This window comes from Heptranchias perlo, chromosome 1 (genome assembly GCF_035084215.1).
Source record: "Heptranchias perlo isolate sHepPer1 chromosome 1, sHepPer1.hap1, whole genome shotgun sequence".
NCBI classification, from domain to species: Eukaryota; Metazoa; Chordata; class Chondrichthyes; order Hexanchiformes; family Hexanchidae; genus Heptranchias; species Heptranchias perlo.
In genome coordinates, this window is record NC_090325.1 from 58,236,030 (window position 1) to 58,253,279 (window position 17,250).

Here is a 17,250-nt window from a genome sequence, read left to right on the forward strand (position 1 = left end):
GGGTGAGAAGTAAGCGTAGAATAGGTTGATAGGCTATACTTTGTGGCGCAGCTACCTGGTACATGGCACTGTTGGTTAAGCCTGCCTTGCCAGATTCCTTAAACTGTATTGTCTTCTCCTGCATCAGTTTCCAGGTGCTGAAGGCATTGTTTAGTCTGGCCAGGCATGATGCACTGCTGCCCTCTGAGGAAGGTGCCCTGGAGCGCCAATCAGGGCAAGAAAACTCACACCTCACAAGTATCTCGTACCACCATGTTCCCTTTGACAGCAATCGGACAGGGGATCGTAGGCTGCTTCACTCTACCACTTGTCCATTGACTCCAAGGGGAATTTTAATTACCCCCATTCAGAAGGAAAGGAGCATGGGAGCAGTTCAAACGGAGTGACTCCATTTCCCACTCTGTTCCCAACGATTCCACATTTTAACACCATTGGTTTTGGCAGCGGATGATGCTCCCGCGAGACTCCAGCAGGAACTCCATTAATGAATACAGATCGTCATACCATAATGTATATAGGACCTTGGTGACATTTTAATTCGCTCCTGAACGGAAAGACTCCCCACCAAGTAGAATTGGCAGGAAGCTAGTGGGGCCCTCAAAGGTAAGTTAAAGAAACCTTCCTTTATGGGGCGAGGAAGAGCAAGAGTGCTCTAATGTGCGCCACAAGAAAGGCCAAGCCTCTGTTGCCCTGGGCTCCCTCCCTCAGCAGCTGTTAAGCCCTCGCGTCACCACCTCTCACGGACATAACTTGCTGCTGGCAGCCTTCTCGGTGCCTGCGGGCAATGTCCAGGCCGTCTGATCTTAACCCCTCACTAGCCAGCTGCTGCTTTCTGCCCGAAATGGGTCAGCAGATGGCCGGTGGCATTCAAATGAGGACCAGCAGTTAAAATCTGCCGGGCCTGTGATGAAGACTCCGGTTGTCCTGCCGGGAGTTAAAATCAGCCCTTCCATTTTGTGCCATGACATTCACCTTAACCTGACCCACCAGAAGGAAATGGTCTCTATGTATCTAGGAACATAGCAACAGGAGTAGGCCATTCATCTCCTCGAGCCTGTTCCGCCATTAAATTTGATCATGGCTGATCTGTATCCTAACTCCATCTGCCCACCTTAGCTGCACATCCCGTAACACTCTTGGCTAGCAAAATCTATCAATCTCAGATTTAAAATGATTAATTTAGCTTGCATCTACTGCTTTTTGTGGCAGAGAGTTTCATATTTCTACCACCCTTGGCGTGAAGAAGTGTTTCTAACTTATCCCCTGAATGGCCTGGCTCTGATTTTAAGGTTATGTCCCCTTGTCCTATGCTCCCTCACCAACAGAAAAAGTTTATTTCGATCTGCGCTATCAATTCCTTTCAAAATCATAAAATTCTCAATCAAATCACCCCATAACCTTCTATATTCCAGAGATTGTAAGCCTAGTTTATGTAATCTGTCCTCATAATTTAACCGTTGGCGCCCTGGTAACATTCTGGTGAATCTGCGCTGTACTCCTTCCAAGGCCAATATATCCTTTCCAAGATGCTGTGCCCAGAACTGTACACAGTATTCCAGATGTGATCTGACCAGAGCTTTGTAAAGGTGTAGCAAAACTTCCTCCCCTTTATATTCTAGCCCTCTAGTTGTAAAGGCTAACATTCCATTAGTCTTTGATTATTTTTTGTACCTGACTACTACATTTTAGTGATCTGTGTGCATAAACCCCTGAATTTCTTTGGACCTCCACTGTTCCTAGCTTTTCACCATTTAAAAAATACTCGGCTCTATCCTTTTTTGGTCCAAAATGGATGACCCTATTGAATGTCTTTATTATTTTAAACACCTCGATTAGATCACTCCTCAACCTTCTAAACTCAAGGGAATACAACTTGTTCTCATAGTTTAATTCTTTAAGCCCTGGTATCATTCTGATGAATTTGCACTGCAATCCCTCCAAGGCCTATATATCATTCCTGAGGTGCGTTGCCCAAAACTGAACACAGTATTCCAGAATGGGCTCTGACTAAGGATCTGTACAACTGAAGCATCGCTTTCTCACTTTTGTATTCCAACTCCCTTGAGATAAAGGCCAACATTCCATAAGCCTTTTTGATTATTCTTTGTACCTGTACACTAGGTTTTAGTCATTTATGTAATGGACACCCAAATCTCTTTGCTCTTCCACAGTTCCTTGTCTCTCACCATTAAGAAAATATTCTGATTTATCTTTCTTGGATTGAAAGTGTGTGACCTCACACATCCCCGCACTGATCTCCATCTACCATAGTTTTGCCCACTCAGTTAGTCTGCCTATGTCCCTTTGTAACTTCCTGCTTCCATCTACAAAACTTAGTGTTATCTGCAAACTTGGATATACAACTTTCAATTCTTTTATTCAAGTTTTTAATATATATGGTGAAAAATTGAAGTCCCATTTACAGATCTCTGGGGAACACAACTTGCCACATCCAACCAATCAGAGAATGTTTTCTTTATGCCTACTCTTTGTTTCCTATCTTCATTTACCAACAATGGCACAATATTGCCTCCAGTTCCATGCTCTTCAATTTTTGCCAATAATCTCTTGTGCAGAACCTCATCAAATGCCTTCTGGAAGTCCATATACACAACATCTACAGACACTCCCCTATCCACCATACTAGTGACCTCAAAAAATTCAACTAGATTGGTCAGTTATACTTGTCCAAGTCCTCAGTTACTCTGACCCTGATGATAGATTCCAGTAACAACTTCACAACTGATGTTAAATGGACAGATCTGTAGTTACTTGGCTTGTCCCTTCTTAAATAATGGAGTGATATTTTGCAATTTTCCAATCCAAAGGCACAATTCCTGAATCTAGAGAGGTTTGGAAAATTATGACCAATGCTTCTGCAATTTCTTCGCCTTTTTTTTAATACCCTGGGGTGGAAACTATCAGGCTTTGGAGACTGGCCGATCTTAGGTTTGATTGTTTTCTCCATTTCCATTTTTTAAACTTATATTAAATCTACTAAATTCATCCTCTTGACTTATTTTTAAGTTTCCTTTCTATCGCTGGTATTTTGTCTTCTTCCTCCATTGAGAAAACAGATAACAAGTCTGCCATTTCCTTATTGTCCATTATAGTCTCACTTGTATCTGTCTTTAATGGAGCCACATTCCCCTATATAAAAACTTTTACTTTTAACTTTGATACCCTTTGTAAGTTTTTTTAAATTCCATTTTTGCACATCTTATTACTTTCTTTATATCCCTTTGTTGTTTGTATATCTCTCCCAGTCTGTTGGATTTCCACTTTTCCTTGCATTTGTATAAGTCTTTTCTTTTAGTTTGACACTGTCCCCTACTTTATTTATGACCATGGTTGCTAAACTACAGAAGTGGAGCTTTTGCCTTTTAGGGGTATGTACTGGTTTTGTATGGTACAAGATAATTCTTTGAATACTTTCCTGTAGATTCACCCATTTACAGTTCAGCTTCCGACAGCCTTTTCTTCGCAGTGCTGGACCCATGTCTGAAGCTCACTCATTGATAAGCGCTGGGAGGGACCTTAAGGCCAGCTCATTGCCGCTATCTGGAGAGATATCAACACCCACTCTTTGCTGCTGGGTACAAGTTCAGGGGAGCTGTGGTCGGTATCATTACAGACTGAATAGTCACAAGAAGGTCTTGAATTCCTGTGAAAGTGTTCTGCTCAAAGCATCTATGACTGCCACTTGGCTGCCACTTCAGAAGCAACCTGTCTCTTTAGAAGCTGCTCCTGGCATTCTGATACCACAGAAATCTTCTCCAGGGTGTACTGGAAGTCAAAGGAAACCTCCTGCAAGGTGTTGCAGATGCAAGTAGTGCATTTCTCCCATTTGTCCATCATCTCAAATCATGTACGTAGTAATTGTCTCTGATGCATAACAGTGATGCTCCCCAGTCATAGTTCTTTTGAAGACTGAGCCAATGAGATCTGGGTCCCTATGCTCCTCAACTGAGTGGTCATTTCTCTACCCTTGGGTGAAGGCACAGCATTTCCTCTTCCAATCTCAGGTCCTCATCCTCACTAGTACTCTGTTTCACCCAGTGCCAACCCTTCTCATTTACTATTTAATACCTTCTGAGTGAGTGTCTTTGTGCTGGTGCTTGCGCCAGTTGGTGAGAAAGTGGCTGCAGTTGAGGTTGTGGTTCTGGCATATAATTTCCCGGTGGAAGTGCTTGCGTGGTGATCATCATCATGGCCAGCCTCTTTCTGCAAGGCATCCCCCATGATGTGAAACACGGAAGAGCTTGTTTAGCTGCGCACACAGTAACATGCCCCCTTGAAGAAATTGTTTCTGAGTGCAAGCATTGCAATACTTTGAGAAAGCGTATAAAGCTGAGTCTACTTATGATGAGCATTTTCCAGCTTTTACCAGCCTTCAGTTGCCACCTTGCCCTCTCCCACAGGTTTTCCTGTCTGCCTGCACAAGGTTAGCAGCGCCTCCTCCATGTATGCTCAGGGTTTTCAGAAGTTATGCTTCTCCCCCTCTTGTCTTTCTTTGGCACTGATTCTAGGCCATCTTTTCCTTTGGAGTGAGAGAGGTGTAGCCCTTGTGGCAGAAAATGCGAGTTGGCAAAGTGGCTTTAAGAAAAGAAGGTGCATGAGTGTTTGAAAGGGTTGCACTTTGCAGAAGTGAGTTCTCTTGACACCAATATGCTAGGAGAAAACATATGAGAGATAAGGAGGTGAGTATAGCCTGTCTGAGTGATAGAGGATGTGTATTGTCAAAAGTACCAAGATTTACCTAAGCTGCCCTTGTAAGGTCATTGAACCTTTTCCTGCACTGTGCGGGCAGTTCTTGGGTTGGCGGAGGCAGCATTGATAGCCTATGCCGCCATGATCCAGACAGCATGCTCCATCCTCTTATGGGGCTTCCAGCCCTCAGTACCCAACAATCTCCCAGAGTCTCAGACACAATCCTGGAGGTCTTTTTGGCAGAAGTCAGGGTCAGAAGAGCAAGATTGTCTCTCATTTTTGCCTGGAGGTTTCTTTGCACCCACCCAGAAACCAACCAGAATGAAATTTTGTTTAACTCGAATATTCCTGTAAGGCTACACCAATAAAAATAAAAAAGTAATGGAAATATGAAGGACTAAATTAAAACTGAATTTTACTGGCAGTAGGAAAAATGATGCAAAGACAGATTTCTGGACAAAACTCATAATGTGGCAGACAAAATCCACACAGCTTCATTTTCACCCTCTCCCCTGTAAGGAGCAGTATGTATCTTGACACCAGCACATTGGTGATAAATTATGTTATGTTTAGTTTAGTTTAAGCACAATAGTAACATTTAAATGTTTAAAAAGTCATTCTCCACCAAACCTCTTCCAAAATGTGACATTTGGTATCCACAATACATCCATAACAAGTTTATAGGAATATTTTTAAATGTCTTAAGACTGTCAATAAAAGTGCAGTTTGACAGAAGAGGGCAGATTTCAAAATTATGAACTTCCCATGGTTTAAGATTGAAAGCTCCATAGTTCAGAGCGAGAAGACTGTTTTCAATGATCTTGGACTCTTTAGAACTAAGCAGGTTCTGGGTCAGTTAAAAAAATGCAATGTAACTCCTGGCAAGATGAGATTCTATAGAATTTATTCCACTATAATGGAAACAACTTCTAAAAAAACTTCTATTTACACATGTTATCCAATTCCTATCAAAGATTTTATCAAGCAGTTTCTCACACTAACAAAATTAGATTCGGTTTCTAGCATAATTTATCCATTGCTTTATGAACTAAGTACCCCATGGTTTATAAACTGAGCAAGTGCAAAAATTGGTGCTAAAAGTGTATCCAGAGTGTTTTTTGAAAAGATGTGGTTGTCGGTCTCTTTCCCTAAGTAGAGATTTCTGACAAACATGGAATGATGCAAACAACAATAACATTAAAACAATTTTGTTTACAAGTGGACAATCTGATGGTATTTAATTTCCAGGATTGTTTATGATTTGGGAAGCAATTAGCAAATAAAAGCTCAGATGCTTTTTAATGAAAAGGAAAAAGTAATTAGTCTACATTTATTCATAGGAATATAGGAAGAAGAGTAGGCCATTCAGCCACTTGAGCCAGTTCTGCCATTCATTGAGATCATGGTGGTTCTGTTCCCTAATTCCATTTACCCGTCTTGGCACCCTATCCCTTAAATACCTTAGCTAGCAAAATTCTGTCGATCTCAGGTGTAAAATTATTAATTGAGCTAGCATCTATTGCTTTTTGTGGGAGAGAGTTCCACACTCTATCACCCTTTGCATGAAGAAGTGTTTCCTAACTTCTCTCCTGAATGGCCTGGATCTGATTTTAAGGTTATGTCCTCTTGTCCTAGACACCCCCACCAGCGGAAAACGTTTCTCTCTACCCGATCAGTTCCTTTCAAATTTCTAAAAACCTCAATCATATCACCCCTTAACCTTCTATATTCCAGGGAATACAAGCCTAGTTTATGTAATCTCTTCTTCATTACTCTTTGATAGCATAAGTTGTGTCACAAAATTACAGGAGACATCTCTTAATTAATTCAGTATATTGTATATCCAGTGGCTGGAGTCATACCTAGCACAAAGGAAGATGGTAGTGGTTGTTGGAGGCCAATCATCTCAGCCCCAGGACATTGCTGCAGGAGTTCCTCAGGGCAGTGTCCTTGGCCCAACCATCTTCAGCTGCTTCATCAATGACCTTCCCTCCATCATAAGGTCAGAAATGGGGATGTTCGCTGATGACTGCACAGTGTTGAGTTCCATTCACAACCCCTCAAATAATGAAGCAGTCCGAGCCCGCATGCAGCAAGACCTGGACAACATCCAGGCTTGGGCACATAAGTGGCAAGTAACATTCACACCAGATAAGTGCCAGGCAATGACCATCTCCAACAAGAGAGAGTCTAACCACCTCCCCTTGACATTCAACGGCATTACCATCACCGAATCCCTCACCATCAACATCCTGGGGGTCACCATTGACCAGAAACTTAACTGGACCAGCCATATAAATACTGTGGCTACGAGAGCAGGTCAGAAGCTGGGTATTCTGCGGCGAGTGACTCACCTCCTGACTCCCCAAAGCCTTTCCACCATCTACAAGGCACAAGTCAGGAGTGTGATGGAATACTCTCCACTTGCTTGGATGAGTGCAGCTCCAACAACACTCAAGAAGCTCGACACCATCCAAGATAAAGCAGCCCGCTTGATTGGCCATCCACCACCCTAAACATTCATTCCCTTCACCACCGGCGCACTTGGCTGCAGTGCGTACCATCCACAGGATGCACTGCAGCAACTCGCCAAGGCTTCTTCGACAGCACCCCCCAAACCCGCGACCTCTACCACCTAGAAGGACAAGAGCAGCAGGCACATGGGAACAACACCACCTGCACGTTCCCCTCCAAGTCACACACCATCCCGACTTGGAAATATATCGCCGTTCCTTCATCGTCGCTGGGTCAAAATCCTGGAACTCCCTAACAGCACTGTGGGAGAACCGTCACCACACGGACTGCAGCGGTTCAAGAAGGCGGCTCACCACCACCTTCTCGAGGGCAATTAGGGATGGGCAATAAATGCTGGCCTCGCCAGCGACGCCCACATCCCGTGAACAAATAAAAAAAAAATAAAAGCACCACTAAAAACATTTAAAAACCAAATTTGCTATTTGATCTGTCATTTTTTCCAATCATTTAATCTGAGCTAGGTCCCTTTTCATGCCACCGACATTAACCAATTTCCGATCCAAAACCTTTATTATATTGATCTACATTCACTTTTCTTTACATTATAAAAGATTGCTACTAATTTAGGAGGCAAGGGGAAAGGAGGCCTTACAACATGTGGGTGTTTCGCAATAGGATGTCTTAGCTCAACATGACACAAGAGCAGTGTATGAGGAGGCTGTGCTTCAGCAGGCAGGCAGTCACTTGACCCACGTCACCTGTTGCAGCAGGAATTGGAGCCAAACACCAGAACATACACAACTGCCTGTGACTGTGAAAGTTAAGGTGGCCCTCAACTTCTATGCCTCCTGTTGCCGAAGTGCACCTTTGCTTTAAGAGCTGCTGCCTCTTTAAATTGAGTCAGGAAAGTCCGATATTCATGCCCCTGATTAAGCAAGCTGCAACTAATTAGCATGACTAGCGCTGGCAGCCCACCTATTTGATGATAATGAGGGCCCCTGACCAATTTTACTTCCTAGTTCCACCCATGTGATTAGGTGCGTGCTGTCTGTGCAGCCCAGAGTCTGGGCCCAAAATCGGGCTTCTGCCCTCTCAGTCTAATAAGGTTTTTACATTTAACATCATCGATGTTCTGCTTGAGATAGAGAATGAAAATGTAATAACGTTATTAGACTTAGACTGATGAGAGATATAGAAACCCCAGATCTAAATGAACAAGCTTCAAGTGAGACATTTTTACATAAATCAGACTTCGAGCAAAAGCGGTTGAGGCTGTCAATTAATAGCTGATAAAGATTTGTTTAGGACAGATTTTAAGGATAGGTACACCTGAAAGATCAAACTTCACAGAACACAGTGAGGCAGATTTTGCTGTTCCTGGATGTATTGGATCAATGGGGCACAATGCACTGAAGAAAATCAGGAAAGGAGATCGTATACCCATAAGGAAACCTGCCTGCTTCCGAATTTTCCATTTGGGAAAGTGTGGGAAGAGATGGATGTTGCCTGGAGGATAACAGGTTAAGGTTGAATAGTGGAAATGTTAGAATGGATGAATATATGGGAATCAGAGAACATTTATCCCGAAAATAAAAACTGGAAATGATCCACAGGGGGGGAGTTTTAACCCCCAAGAATGGGTGCGTTGTGGCAGGAGGAGGGGGAGCTGGGAGTGAAAATCGCTGTTTTTTTTGATCATGATGTGGAGTTTTTTTTGATCATGATCATGATGTGGAGTTTTTTTTGATCATGATCATGATGTGGAGTTTTTTTTGATCATGATCATGACCACAACTCGGCTCCAACTGGACAACTTCCAGGTTTAACTTAGGGACATTTGGATGCATGCACGCAACGTATTAGCCGAGTTTGTGTCCCCAATTAATGCCGCAGGCGGGGCGTTGGCGGAGCATTTAACGCAGTTAGTAGACGTCAAGTAGCTGTTTTTAAATTGAATGCCACCCAAATTCAAATTTAATGTCTCCAGCATGTGTTTCCCAGAGCTTCTCAATCTCTCCAGTGAAATGAAGGCGAGATTGAGCCGCAGTTCATACGGATATTTAAACTTTTAATTGCCTCATCTGAATAAAAGCTCAGTTATTGCAAAACTTTGGAGCCTTTCAAACTGACAAGATCAGAATGGATGGTGCAATGGATGTATTCGAGATGACATCTGAGGAGGACAAAAATGACCATTCACGGCAGTAACGTCGTGCTGTTTTGGGATCTGCAGGTGCACAAGAGCGAGGTGCACAACAGCACCTCAGATGTGGAGAACAGCAGGGAGAAGAGTTGAGTGGAGAATAGCAGAGGGGAGCTGAGTGGAGAACAGTTGAGAGAGGAGCAACAAAGGGGCCGAGGTCGCAGGAAGCACTACTCACGTGAGGGTATACAGGCAGATGCTGAGCTTCCTAGACCTATCTGAAGAGCAGTGCCTACGCAGGCTCAGGTTGAGTCGGCAGGTGGTCACAGACATCTGCAGCCCCCTTGAAGAGCTGCTTCCTGGTGCCCACGCATTGGCCATTGCAGTAAAAGTCATTACTGCCCTCAATTTCTTTGCCTCTGGCTTCTTCCAGTACGCCTCTGTGACATCTCCAGGGTGTGTCAGTCATCTGCGCGTAAGTGTATAAGGCAAGTGATGGATGGGTTGTTTGTGAACTTCCCCCACGCCTACAATAGCCAGAATGAGCGAGCAATGGGTTTTGCCTCTTTGGCTGGTTTGCAATCAATTGCGCACACGTGGCAATCCGAGGATCACCATATGAGCAAGGAATATTCATCAAGCGAAAGTGGCTTCACTCCATCAATGCACAGCTGGTGTGCAACCACAAGAAGAGATTTATGCAGGCATGCGCCAGATTCCCTGACAACTGTCATGATGCGTTCATTCTGCACCAGTCCAACATTCCAGACCTCTTCCAAACAGGAGACAGACTTAAGGGCTGGCTTGTTGGAGACAAGGGATACCCCCTTCAAAACTGGCTCATGACACCTTTGAGGAACCCCACCGATGAGGCTACAACCAGAGCCACGTGACTACCAGGTGTGCCATTGAGCAAGCCATCGGCATGTGGAAGCAAAATTGATTGGCTTCAATTAAGTTGTGCTCGCAGATTCCGACGCGTTTACTTCACTTCTGGGTTTCACGCACGAAAATCCTCCCCCCAACCCCGCTCTCTTGCCGGCTCCATGTAAAAATCATGCCCCAGGTCTCTCAGCATTTGAAAATAGAAAATAAATTAACATTGATGGTGTAGATCCTTCATCACAATTGATATTTATGCAGAACTTTCCCTCGAGATTAAATGGATGGTTAGAGTTCATGACAGGATTGATTGTATTTGGTTTTTGAAAGAACCAGATTTGATATCCTTTTGTCATTACATGCTTTATTACAACAACAACCAGCATTTATATAGCGCCTAGTAAAACGTCCCAAGGTGCTTCACAGGAGCGTTATCCAACAAAATTTGACACCGAGCCACGAGGAGATAGTAGGACAAGTGACCAAAGGCTTGGTCAAAGAGGTATGTTTTAAGGAGGGTCTTAAAGGAGGAGAGAGAGGCGGAGAGGTTTAGGGAGGTATTTCCAGAGCTTAGGCCCTACACACCTGAAGGCATGGCCGCCATTGCTGGAGCGATTAAATTCGGGGATGCGCAAGAGGCCTGATTTGGAATTTATTATGATGTATAAAGCATAAATATGAAAGTATAAAATTAATGATATAACTAGTAACAGGTGCTTCATCCTTTTTATTTCTACTTAGGCAGACTTGCTGCTGTTGTCAAGCAGTGAACCATATGGCTTGATTTATATAGAGACAGCTGAGCTTGATGGGTAAGTGAATTTCAAAGTTAAAGTCACTTTCCAGTATGCTGAAGTATAATTTAATAATATTTATTTGCTAAATTGTTTGTTGAATTTAAATCATATATTTCTCAGACATAATTTTATTCATAGAAACATTGAATTCTACAGTACAAAAGGAAGCTACTTGGCTAGTATTCCATTCAGTTTAGAAGGTTGAAGGGTGATCTAGGGGTCATAGTGTCATGATAAGAGGTTGGCCATTTAGGACCAAGATGAGGAGAAGTTTTTTCACTCAGAGAGTTGTGAATCTTTGTAATTCTCTACCCGAGAGAGCTGTGGATGCTCAGTTGTTGAGTATATTCAAGATTGAGATCGATAGATTTTTGGACACTGAGAGAATCAAGGGATATGGGGATGGGGCAGGAAAGTGGAGTTGAAGTCGAAGATCAGCCATGATCTTATTGAATGGCAGAGCAGGCTCGAGAGGCTGTGTGGCTTACCCCTGCTCCTTATGTTCTTACGATCTAATCAAGGTATTTAAAATGATTAAGGGATTTGATAGGTTATACAGAGAATCCAGAACAAGACAGTATAATCTTAAAATTAAAGCTAGGCCATTAAGGAGTGAAATCAGGAGGCACTTCTTCATACAAAGGGTAATGGAAACCTGGAACTTGCTTCCCAAAAGGCTATTAATCCTTGGTCAATTGAAATGTTCAAGACTGAGATCGATAGATTTTTATTAGGTAAAAATGTCAAGGGATATGGAATAAAGGCGGGTAAAGGGAGTTGAAATACAGATCAGCAATGATCTAAAAGAATGACAGAATAGGCTTGAGGGGCTAATTGGCCTACTTCCTGTTCCTGAGTTCCATTTGACCCTCTGCACCAGCTCTCTGTTATTGATTTAGTCCCATGCTCTTTCCCTTTTCCCATACTCTTTTAAATGATTCTTTTTCACATTTTTGTTCCCTTTCCTTTTAAAAGCTATTATGAATTCTGGTAGGGCATTCTATATCCTGTCAATCATCTGAACAAAACAAATTTCTCCTAACCTCTTCTTTCATTGTTCTGGTGATGAACTTAAATTAATGCCCTCTATGCAGAGTTGGAGACAATCCAACATATCAGGAAGGGAGAGAAGTTTTTGGAGCAAGAGTTTCAGAGGGTGGTCACCCTGCTGAGAGATAGGGAGGTGGCAGTGGTAGAAGAAATGGTCTCCATCCATAGGTCAGGGAAAGCAAGGAGGGACAGGCTAGAAAAAGGAATGCCCTGAGCAAATTATCCTCTCCAACAAACTTTCTATGGAAAGGATAATGACTCTGGATAAGACCAATAAATAGATTACCGTGGCACCAAAAAAAATAAGGTGGCTCAAACGGAAGTTCAATTCAATTAAATTGAACTTCCCTTTGAGCCACCTTATTTTTTTTGGTGCCATGGTAATCTATTTATTGGTCTTATCCAGAGTCATTAAGAATACCCTAGTAATAGGAGACTTGCTAGTTAGAGGGGTGGACATTATCCTTTGCAATCCTGACTGTCCAGCATGCTTTGTTCCCTCCCAGGTGCTAGGATGAGAAACATTTCAGAAAGACTGGAAAAGATTATGGAAGGGGTGGAAGAGTAGCCACTCATCATGATGTCTGTGGAATTTGCTGCCCCAGGAAGCTGTGGAAGCTACATCATTAAATAAATTTAAAACAGAAATAGACAGTTTCCTAGAAGTAAAGGGAATTAGGGGTTACGGGGAGCGGGCAGGAAATTGGACATGAATTTAGATTTGAGGTTAGGATCAGATCAGCCATGATCTTATTGAATGGCAGAGCAGGCTTGAGGGGCCGATTGGCCTACTCCTGCTCCTATTTCTTATGTTCTTATGATCCACATGGGAGCCAACTGTTAATTGCATCAAGTGATTTATATCAATTAGTATTAATTGTATTCAGGTGGTGGGTATAAATTGGGACTCTCGTATCCTTTTTATTTAAGAGCTGATCTCAGGTGTGTAGGGGAAACTCTTGGAAGCAACTAAAGACCAAGTTCTTGAATTTGACCCTTTGCCACTTGATCCAATTTATAACATCAACAATACAGGAAGGAAAGGCCTGAAGTCCTGCAAAAGGAGTTTAGGAGATTTGGAAGTAGGCTTAGGAGAAGGACTTCAAGAAGTAATCTCTGGATTACTCCCCCAGCCACATGCTAGAATAGGGAAGGATAGGAAGATTAGAGTGCTCAATATGTGGCTAAAGAGATGTGGTGAAGAGTCATTTAAACTGGGTATGAAGGGGGTAAGAAAAATAAAAACAAAGAGCAAGTAGAGAAGGTAGAAATAGATGAAGTAAATATGGAAATAAAAAAGAATTTAGCAAACTTAAAAGCATGCAGAAGGAATAAAGGGAGTAGAGGAGGAAAATTAAATCAATCAACCATAAGCTGATATAACTTTGAGATAAAGGTTCAATGAGGAGTGTAGAAGAGCATGCCAGGAGCAGCACCAGGCGTACCTAAAAATGAGGTGCCAACCTGGTGAAGCTACAACTCAGGACTACATGCATGCTAAACACCGGAAGCAACATGCTACAGACAGAGCTAAGCGATTCCACAACCAACGGATCAGATCAAAGCTCTGCAGTCCTGCCACATCCAGTCGTGAATGGTGGTGGACAATTAAACAACTAACGGGAGGAGGAGGCTCTGCAAACATCCCCATCCTCAATGATGGCGGAGTCCAGCACGTGAGTGCAAAAGACAAGGCTGAAGCATTTGCAACCATCTTCAGCCAGAAGTGTCGAGTGGATGATCCATCTCGGCCTCCTCCCGATATCCCCACCATCACGGAAGCCGGTCTTCAGCCAATTCGATTCACTCCACGTGATATCAAGAAACGGCTGAGTGCACTGGATACAGCAAAGGCTATGGGCCCTGACAACATCCCAGCTGTAGTACTGAAGACTTGTGCTCCAGAACTAGCTGCGCCTCTAGCCAAGCTGTTCCAGTACAGCTACAACACTGGCATCTACCCGACAATGTGGAAAATTGCCCAGGTATGTCCTGTCCACAAAAAGCAGGACAAATCCAATCCGGCCAATTACCGCCCCATCAGTCTACTCTCAATCATCAGCAAAGTGATGGAAGGTGTCGTCAACAGTGCTATCAAGCGGCACTTACTCACCAATAACCTGCTCACCGATGCTCAGTTTGGGTTCCGCCAGGACCACTCGGCTCCAGACCTCATTACAGCCTTGGTCCAAACATGGACAAAAGAGCTGAATTCCAGAGGTGAGGTGAGAGTGACTACCCTTGACATCAAGACAGCATTTGACCGAGTGTGGCACCAAGGAGCTGTAGTAAAATTGAAGTCAATGGGAATCAGGGGGAAAACTCTCCAGTGACTGGAGTCATACCTAGCACAAAGGATGATGGTAGTGGTTGTTGGAGGCCAAACATCTCAGCCCCAGGACATTGCTGCTGGAGTTCCTCAAGGCAGTGTCCTTGGCCCAACCATCTTCAGCTGCTTCATCAATGACCTTCCCTCCATCATAAGGTCAGAAATGGGGATGTTCGCTGATGACTGCACAGTGTTCAGTTCCATTCGCGACCCCTCAAATAATGAAGCAGTCCGAGCCTGCATGCAGCAAGACCTGGACAACATCCAGGCTTGGGCTCATAAGTGGCAAGTAACATTCGCGCCAGATAAGTGCCAGGCAATGACCATCTCCAACAAGAGAGAGTCTAACCACCTCCCCTTGACATTCAACGGCATTACCATCGCCGAATCCCCCACCATCAACATCCTGGGGGATCACCATTGACCAGAAACTTAACTGGACCAGCCATATAAATACTGTGGCTACAACAGCAGGTCAGAGGCTGGGTATTCTGCGGCAAGTGACTCACCTCCTGACTCCCCAAAGCCTTTCCACCATCTACATGGCACAAGTCAGGAGTGTGATGGAATACTCTCCACTTGCTTGGATGAGTGCAGCTCCAACAACACTCAAGAAGCTCGACACCATCCAAGATAATGCAGCCCGCTTGATTGGCACCCCATCCACCACCCTGAACATTCACTCCCTTCACCACCGGCGCACTGTGGCTGCAGTGTGTACCATCCACAGGATGCACTGCAGCAACTCGCCAAGGCTTCTTCGACAGCACCTCCCAAACCCGCGACCTCTACCACCTAGAAGGACAAGAGCAGCAGGCACATGGGAACAACACCATCTGCACGTTCCCCTCCAAGTCACACACCATCCCGACTTGGAAATATATTGCCGTTCCTTCATTGTTGCTGGGTCAAAATCCTGGAACTCCCTTCCTAACAGCACTGTGGGAGAACCGTCACCACACGGACTGCAGCGGTTCAAGAAGGCGGCTCACCACCACCTTCTCGAGGGCAATTAGGGATGGGCAATAAATGCTGGCCTCGCCAGCGACGCCCACATCCCATGAACGAATAAAAAAATAAAGGGACAAGGTGTCCATTTTCTCTTGGCCCCTCTTGAGCCCCACATTTCAACTCTATATCCCTTGATTTCTTCCTGCTGCATTCCATGCCTACTCCCTTCTGGCCTGACCCTTTGCCCCATCTTCTCTTTCAGTTGTGTTTATTGCAGCACTTCTGACCTTCTGAGGTATTGCACCTGTGGTTGTCACTGTGAGAGTCACATTATATGACTCATTAAGTGCAGGAGGGCTCAGCTAATGTCATATGACAGTTCCACGGTACCTACACTGGAGTCTGCCATCATGGAGGTTAAAATAACCCATTGGGGAAGACGACCATCTTGGGCGGTAGTGTAAAACTGGAGGTATGGCACGGGCCGCCTGTTGAATGTGCACTCTGTCAGATAGTCAGCTCCATTGAAGTCAGGGGAACTGAATATCAGGCGGGGTGTACAACAGGTGGCCGATAATATCGGGCGGGGCGTACAACGGGCAGTCGATAATATTGGGCAGGGTGTATAATGGGCGGTCGATAATATCGGGTGGGGTGTATAACGGGTGGCCAATGACATTTGGCAGGGCGTATAATGGGCGGCTGATGTGATATTGGGCAGGGTGTATAACGGGCCGCCCTTAATATCAGGTGGGGCGTATAATATGCGGCGGGGCGTATGACAGAAGGCAGATGTGATATCGCCCGTTTTGCACTACCACCCAAGGCGCATTGCTACTGCATTGTTTCCTGACCTTTTAAAAATAATTCAACTGAAATCATCTTTTCCATTGCTACCCTGATATCTTAACAATGAAATTGAAGGTTAGCACATGGAATAAAGAAACATTTTACTGGAAAGTTTCATTCTTCAGTTATGAGTTGTGATTTTGAATGTAAGGTTCATATTTGGCCTGATAGTAGCAGCCAAGGACTAGATTGTCTGAAAAGCATTATTGAAGTCAGGAGATCGAGGGCTGAGAATCTAAACAAATTGCTTTGTGACACAAATTGGAACTAGCAGCACTCTGAAGTTTACCGGTTCCACCTGCTGACATAGATTTGCACCCCGGCTGATTTTGCAGTTCTGTCCTGACCCTGTAAACCCACAGGCGCTGCTCTGTTCCTATCGAAGGAATTCCAGCTGCCTGTTCCAGGCTTGCAGTCTGACTTTGCTACTGAAAGAATTTTTACCAGGCTCCTCCCTCTGTCTGACATAATAACCCCAAAGATAAGGTGGCATCAAGAAGAACAAAGATCTGACCCACGATTTTCCACTCACTTTTGCAATGTCCCGCTGTTCGAAGGATTCTTCGCAAGCACTCCCATAGTGCCTCACACGCATCCATTCAGTGGAGAGCCTTGTTGGGCAACAGTGCAAAAAGAATTTAATGGGCAATTAGGGATGGGCAATAAATGCTGGCCTTGCCAGCAACGCCCACATCCCATGAATGAATTAAAAAAAGAGAATTCTGAGACTGCTTCTGTTGCTATCGAGTTTAAACTGCCAGGGCTCCACTAGCAGAGTTTCAGTAGATTTCAGCAGAGTTTCAAGGAGATCTTGAAACATTTGCCTGAGAAAGGAGAAAATCTCCGAAAGCTTGTGAATTTAAAATAAAATTGCTGGACTATAACTTGGTGTTGTAAAATTGTTTACAATTGTCAACCCCAGTCCATCACCGGCATCTCCACATCAGAGTTTCAGTAGATCATCTAATCTTTTTTGTAGCACTCCCTAAGATGATTTTCTGACCCTTGGCTATCCCCCACCCCCTGCATTCTCCTGTTCCCTTTCCACTCCCCCATCTCCCTCC

General features: G+C 44.1%; 1 protein-coding gene across 1 annotated transcript in view; it reads left to right on the forward strand.

The window, feature by feature from the left end:
* Positions 1 to 17,250, forward strand: part of LOC137328374 (probable phospholipid-transporting ATPase IM) — a 206,246-nt gene that overhangs the window by 47,897 nt on the left and 141,099 nt on the right. The window contains exon 9 of the mRNA XM_067994373.1: positions 10,952 to 11,022. Coding sequence (XP_067850474.1) covers positions 10,952 to 11,022 — 71 coding nt within the window. The remainder of the gene's footprint in view (positions 1 to 10,951; positions 11,023 to 17,250) is intronic.